General features: G+C 52.2%; 1 protein-coding gene across 1 annotated transcript in view; it reads right to left on the reverse strand.

Annotated features, from left to right (window-relative positions):
- Positions 1-7,216, reverse strand: part of KCTD19 (potassium channel tetramerization domain containing 19) — a 38,212-nt gene that overhangs the window by 1,109 nt on the left and 29,887 nt on the right. Inside the window, exons 7-15 of the mRNA XM_025371227.1 lie at positions 6,696-6,856; positions 5,355-5,455; positions 4,459-4,601; positions 4,185-4,268; positions 3,796-3,910; positions 2,760-3,387; positions 827-1,018; positions 491-645; positions 61-162 (exon numbers count right to left, since the gene is read on the reverse strand). Of these exons, the coding sequence (XP_025227012.1) occupies positions 61-162; positions 491-645; positions 827-1,018; positions 2,760-3,387; positions 3,796-3,910; positions 4,185-4,268; positions 4,459-4,601; positions 5,355-5,455; positions 6,696-6,856 (1,681 nt within the window). The remainder of the gene's footprint in view (positions 1-60; positions 163-490; positions 646-826; positions 1,019-2,759; positions 3,388-3,795; positions 3,911-4,184; positions 4,269-4,458; positions 4,602-5,354; positions 5,456-6,695; positions 6,857-7,216) is intronic.

Genomic DNA, 7,216 nt, shown 5'->3' on the forward strand with positions numbered 1-7,216 from the left:
ATGTCCATCTGAGGCATCCACAGGGTCAGTGGATTTCCAGGGGTTGCAAGTGACCCTCACCTCCACCCAGCTGTACAGGCGCTCCTGGGTGTGCCGGTCGTCCTTGAAGCCGGTGATGGCCAGCAAATCTACCACAAACTGCTTGGGGCTGATGTGCAGGGTCTGCCAGGAGAGCCCATGATCAGGCAGGGCTAGGGCAGCTCCTAGCCCCTCAGAGTGAGATGCAGAGCAGTGACTTCTCTGGGCCTGCAGAGCCACAGAGGTAGGGGGCAGGCACTGTCACTGCAAATCTGCCTCTTGGCTGAAGCTCAGTCCAGGTGCAACTGCTCTGCTTGCCCGTCCCTGCCTGTCCCACCACTCTTCTGGTCCTGGCCTTCTCCTTAACCCCATCTTGGCTTACTTCCTCTTGCCTTGCACCACTTACTGTGGGACAGGGGAAGAGGTGGAGAAGGTACAGGGTGCCCCAGGGCCTGGGGCCTATCACACATACCCACAACTGGTTGGCCAGGGAGACCACCTTGGCTGTGATGGCTTTGGGGTCCTTTTGCCTGATGGAATCCAGGATGATGTCAGCCAGGAAGCAGTGACATTTCTGTGCATAAAACATCTCTTCCCAGGACAGAGAGAAACTCAGGAAAGTCACTTCTGTGGAGGAGGGAAAGTAGATGTGGCCACATCTGTCAACAATAGGGCCTTAGAGACAGTGTGAGGAGGGGGAGAGGGGTAGGGCCCCCAGGGGCCACTGTCTCTGCCTGAAATAACCTGGGAGGGGGCTCAGGCATCCTCACGAGGAGGTGCAGGGCTTGGCCTGGTTCCAGAGCCTCACCTTGGGGCTGGGGGCTGGCTGTGGGTGGTGTATGCCTGAGGTTGTCCATCTGTGTGGTGTAGATGATGCTGTCCTCAAAGAACATGCAGAAGCCATCGTTGCCCACCACAGGGGGGTGAGTCACTTTGAGGATAACCCCTAGGCTGTCCACCTCACTGGCCTCAGGCAGAGGCTGCTCAGGGGCAGGGATTTCTGTGAAAACAATATAGGGAGGGGGCTCTCCTTTTAAAAAAATTTATTATTATTATTATTATTTTTTGAAATAGAGTTTTGCTCTTGTTGCCCAGGCTGGAGTACAATGGCACAATCTTGGCTCATTGCAACCTCTGCCTCCCAGGTTCAGGCAATTCTCCTGCCTCAGCCTGCTGAGTAGCTGGGATTACAGGCATGTGCCACCATGCCTGGCTAATTTTTGTATTTTTAGAAGAGATGGGGTTTCACCATGTTGGCCAGGCTGGTCTCGAACTCTTGAACTCAGGTGATCCACCCGCCTCAGCCTCCCAAAGTGCTGGGATTACAGGCATAAGCTACCACACCCAGGCTTTTAAAATTCTTTTCTTCAATTACCATCAAATCTACCTAAGCAGGGGCTCTCCTTAAGCCACCTCAGAGCCCAAGGAGGGAGGGGACCTCTGGTGACAGGACAGTACAATCAAGTTACCCCAGCCTTGCAACAGTTGCCATCTCTAGTTTCTCAGAAGTGACACCCTGGGCTGGCAGGGGCCTGTCCTGGCCGCTCCTCTCTTCATTGCCCTGGCATCACTGCAAGTCAAATCCTGAACATTTTGGAACTCCAAGAAACTCCAGATTCCTCTGTTGAATTAAGACGTCTCAAATGGAGTGGACAGTAACCCAGCTGAGGGCTAGAAATCTTTATAAAATTTTAAGTTGAGAGCTTTTGGGGCCAGCCTTTGATGCATGTCCAGAGAGTGGACATGCTTTGTCATCCCAAGCTTAACAGACCAACTTAGGGCTCACAGGCAAGAGTCCAAGAAGGCCCCTCCAAGCAGGGCTGGAGCCACTAATAGGGAAGATGACAATACTGCAGGCAGGGCTTTGAGGGAGCAGAGGCAGCAGCCTGGCACAGCAATTATCAGCACAGCTCCTTGGCCGCCTCCCCTTAGCTGGCTATACACACTATCCAGCTCAGTCCCTGTAGCCCCTGCTACCTCCTGGGCTTCTCCACCTGGATGTCCCTTGGCATTTCACACTTAGTGTGTGTCCTTCCCCAAGCTCTGCTCTTTCTCTTACTCACACTTCAGTAAGGGCCCATCCACCCCCTTGTAGTCCCACAGGCTAGAAACCTGGCTCCTCCTTGGCCCAACCCTCCTTCCATCCCCTAGCTGCCTAGCCTCCTTCCCCTAGCCTAGAAAGAACTCCAAGTGGCTTCGAACACCTAGCTCCTGCTGCATTTCCTCTGCTCCTGGAGCACACTTTCTGATGGGCACACCTGATCCCTGTGCTCTTGTCTAAAATCCGTCAGAGGCTGCTCACTCCTGTCCTGGTCAGAACGGAGTACCACGTCCTGAAGCTGGCCCGCAAGCCCTGTCCTGATGACTTCTGTCTTCAGCCTCATCTTTTATCACATCTGCACGTGAAGCCTGGCCTCCAGCTAGACTCATGCCCTGCACTTCCAAACATCCTGGACTTCATCCTTCCCCTGCTGACTCCCCAGCCCTCAGCCTCTTTTGTGCTCCTGCTTCATAGGCACCCTCTTCCCACAGCGCTCATCCCTTCACCATGTGTTCTCCTGGCCCCTCCAGCCATGCCAATGTGCTGGTCATTTCTGTGTCTGCTGCCTGGCACAGAGATGGCATTGGTGAGCAGGGGGGGTCTAGTCCTCCTTTGTCACTAACTTGCTCTGCCATCTTGGCCAAGGAGTTTGCCTTCTCTGTTGTGAATAAGACTTAGATCAAAGTGGGACAGGACTCACCTCTCTCCTTGGTCCTCTGCTTGCTCCAGTCCTTCAGGGTGATGGGTCTTTTTTGGGGGAAGTATGGCTTGAAGGTTGGCTCTGGCCCCTTGTCTTTCAGTCCAGCTCCAGCCCCTGCCTGTGGTCCTGGATCCTTCTCTGAGGCTGTGGAATGGACTTTCCAGGCAGCTGAGGGGCTGGGCTGGGAAGCAGCCTCACTTCCCAAGGGGAGCTGCAGGGTGGCCTCCTCCAAGGGGCTGCTCCGGGAGGCTGTCAGTGGCTGGAATTCCCACTGTTTGCAATTGACCATGTCCCATTCTCTCACCAGGGAGATGAGTTTTTGCATGGGAGTGGCGGGAGGGTCTTTGGTTTCAGATTTCTGTGTGAGGTTGATTGTGGTGCATTTCTTCTTTGGGGGGCTCTCAGGGTGGCTCCCCCAGTGTCCGGGGTTGGTACATAAGCCAGGGCAGTGTGAGTATGTGCTGGGGTTGCCAGCCCTCTTGGCATTTCGGCATAGGGACACCTGGATGGGCCGGGTATACTGCTCAGCCTCCTCCATCTGGTTGGACCTGGCCAGGTTTCCCTTAGCCTTGTTCCATGGAGCCCTGTCACTGCAGTCTTCAAAGTCCACAGGCATGTAGGCTGTGGTCTGGGGAGGGAAGGGCACAGTAACTCTGGATAGGTTGGGCATGGACATCAACACCTTGCCCAAGATCTAATAAGCTGGGCCTCCAGGACTTCACTTGCTCTCCCTGAACAATCTCATCCCTGACAGGGGTCACCCACTTGAGCTTTGCTCAGGCTGAGTAGGGGTAGTACCAGCCCAGTGGCCTGTCATTCCAACAGGAGATTCAATCAGCATCGCAGGCCACAAGTGGCCAGTAAGTTCCTGTGCCTCCTTCACGGTTCAGAAACCAGGTTCTGTCCTAGGAATCCATGTAGGCCCTGCTCTTTCGTTTTACTGCATCCCTCAGTAGCTGAGCCTGCCCCCCTCCACACTGAGCCTGGTGGTAGTGGTTTTTGAGGACAACAACAACCAGAGGAGGCTGGGGCTTACTTCTTTAGTGTCTCTACTGAACTCTGCCAGTGACCCTGGCTCTTCTGTCACCACGTGCAGCCTCCTGATGGGAAAAGCGTCTTCATTTTCAGATTCTTTCTCCTGAGTCCATGACCTGCAGAAAGAGGGGTGGGTTAGTGAGCAGAGACTTCCATCAGGCCATTGGCCAGTTGGTCAGATCTGCCCTTTGGCTGGGAGTTAATGCTAGACAGCAGAGAAGAAGGGGCTCTTAAAGGGTTTTGCCTAGGTCACTGGCCAATCCTGGGCCTGCTTCACTCCCTCAACCCCAAGGAGAAGAGGATCCTCTAGGAGTGGGACTTAGGACAGGATTTCAAGAGGAATTTAAAGGACCAAATTCTAAACATAGAGTCGTGAAAAAGTTTCCTTACTTGTATGCTTCACATTGTGCAAGGGCTTCTGAGAGGGATGGAATGTGGTATTCCTCCACCTCCTGGCAGAAGAGGGGCCATTCCCTACAAATGACAAGGAGATGTCTGACTGGGCAGCTAGGGTGGGAGTGTGGGAGGGGGCATAAGCTCCTGGAGCTGCTGCCGCCGAAATAAAATAACCTCCTCCCTGAAGGCTGCAAATCAGGTCTCCTTTGTTGCTAAGGGAGGGGTCAGCCTTCATGATTTCATCTTACTGTGTCCTTGCTTCACTTACTTAAATTCAGATGGTAAAAAGAGTTTGCCAAGTCTCAGGAAGTTGAGAATGTGTCGGAACATCTGGCCATCCCCGTGGATGAGCAGGGTTTGTCCATATGTGATCCAGTACACTCTCTGAGGGTTGGACAGCAGTTCTGGATACTGGAGGGGGTTGGACACCAGACTCAGTCTCAGAGCCTCGGTCTTTGGGAAGGGACAGGCCAATCTTCTTTCACTCCCCTTTCCCAACTACACTAGAGCAGAAGCTTTGAGATTTCCATCTCCCTGTCTTGTCAGTCACAGGGAACTATGGTAGGGAGCAGAGCATCCAGGGAGAAGCACATCATCCCTGCTTCAACTTTTCATGGCCCCTAGACCACCGTCTCAAGGCATTTGGAAGCCCACCGTACCTCCTTCTCAGTCCAGGCCCCTCAGAGCTGGCCCCCTCCCTACCCAAACTCCAGAGGGCCTTCCCAGCAGGCTGCTCGGTTCACTTGCGCTCTGTTTGTTTTGTTTTTTGAGGCAGAGTTGCACTCCGTCACCCAGGTTGGAGTGCAGTGGGGCAACCACGGCTCACTGCAACTTCCATCACCTGGGTTCAAGTGATTCTGGTGCCTCAGCCTCCCAAGTAGCTGGGATTACAGGCACGTGCCACCACACCCTGCTAATTTTTGTATTTTTAGTACAAATAGGGTTTCACCATGTTGGTCAGGCTGGTCTTGAACTCCTGACCTCGTGATCTGCCCACCTCAGCCTCCCAAAGTGCTGGGATTACAGGCATGAGCCACTGCGCCTTCCGGGAAAGTCTTTGTTCTAAGCAAGTGCTGGAAGCTGTGTGAGGGCCAGGTGATGGCCCCCAGAGCAGCTTACGTGGTGATGCCAGATGGGGAGCAGGGCAGCCAAGGCTGGCAGTACCTTCAGCAGTGTCTGCAGGGTGGTTGCATACCAGTGGCTTCCAACATACACTTTGATGATCTGTTGTGGGGAATACACAGTGATCTCTGCTGTCCACTCATCTATGGGAATCAAGGAGATAGAACACATAATCATATGGCCAGAAGGGAAAGCAGGTAGGGCCCTTTGGTCAGTAGTGTATTTCATGTTAAGTCTCAATATCTTTCCTCAGTCATATTGTGTTGCCTACTCTGAGAAGCAGCAGAAATCCCTGACATAAACGTTGCTTGCTGCAAGGTTTCCTGGGTGGTGAGGTGGGAAAGGGCACTGCCCCTCTTCACCTGACCCTCCTCCCTCAGGAAAGCTGGGTTGATGACCCTGTCCACCTACAATGCCAACTGCCTCCAGTTTCTGGCTGGGTGTGTCCTGGGTGTGTAGCTTTTCATGTAGCCACTCAGACTGAAGCTAAGAATCTCCCTCTGTGTGTTTGTGTTTGTGGTTTGGCAAATGTCATGGAGCCTACTCCCATCAAATCCCTGTCACTTTTATGAGACTAAGCCTCTAGGCATGTCTGGAGAATGGGGGCTATATGCTGGGAAGATGAACCCATGACCCTTTTCCTGGAGCTGACTATATGTAGGCCTTGTTCTGATGTTTGGGAAGCAGTTTCTAATGAGCTCTGTAATGAATGAAGGGTATATAACTAGATTATATAACCAAGAGGTAAGATGTATAGAATTAGACTGTGAACTCTAGGAAGACAGAGACTCTGTTGCTTACTTCTGTACCACCAATGTCTACTGCTGTCCTGGTATATGGCCAGTACTCAATAAATGTTGAATGGTGCTAAATGATAGTAATACAGCTTAAACTTCGCCCCCCAGATTTTTTGGTAATAAGAAGTTATAGGCAGCTGGTGAAAACAACAGTAGCTTTGGACTCAGTCAAACCCCAGCTTGACCACTGTGTAACTTGAGCGAGTTTTCTTCTCTGAACCTATTTTTCAGCTATTAAATGGACCCAGGGACAGCTCTGTTTAACATCGAGGAGGCTCCTCCCTGCATGGCTATGAGAAGCACAGCAAGTCAGCTCCCAGGGTCAAGGCAGGCCTGCCTTGGGGGTCCTGCATGGCTGCAGACTGGGTAACAGCCCTGTCTGCTGCTGGAGATGAATTGTGGGCTTGGAGGTGAGGACAGAGCACTTAACATTAAAGTTTCCCTTTCGTAAAAATCCAAAATATTGGCCTGGCTTTGCCCTCCTCCTCCATCTACAGTTCCTCGTCCTGGCCACCTCATCTATTCCCTCCAATCCCCCAGATACTCCCCTGATGCTAAATTCAAACCTAGAAGCTTTCTCACTTACTGAGCACATCCATGGGTGCCAAAGTCCTCGGCTCCAGATGAGTCTTCAAAGCCACTTTCATTGGCTCGTAGGTGATGTCCCTTTTGTCCAGGAAGGCACAGAGCTCGTATACCTCGGAAATGGTCTCTGTCAGGGGCAGCCGGCAAGTCCCCAGCCAGTTCCTACCCAGAGGAAAGGCGTGTTATGAAGAACATCAGCATTGCACCCCAATAGAGTCGAGCCTGTAAACTTTCCATGCCTAGGATGCCTTGCCACAACACTGGCTCAAATCAGGCATTATTAACATCGTTTCCTTGTTTTTTTTTTTTTTTTTTTTAAAGACAGAGTCTCACTCTGTCGCCAGGCTGAAGTTCCGTGGCACGATCTCAGCTCACTGCAACCTTCACCTCCCAGGTTCAAGCGATTCTCCTGCCTCAGCCTCCAAAGTAGCTGGGACTACAGGCACCCAACACCACGTCCAGCTAATGTTTTTTTTGTGTATGTATTTTTAATAGAGACGGGGTTTCTTTTTTTTTTTTTTT

This window comes from Theropithecus gelada, chromosome 20 (assembly GCF_003255815.1).
Source record: "Theropithecus gelada isolate Dixy chromosome 20, Tgel_1.0, whole genome shotgun sequence".
NCBI lineage: Eukaryota > Metazoa > Chordata > Mammalia > Primates > Cercopithecidae > Theropithecus > Theropithecus gelada.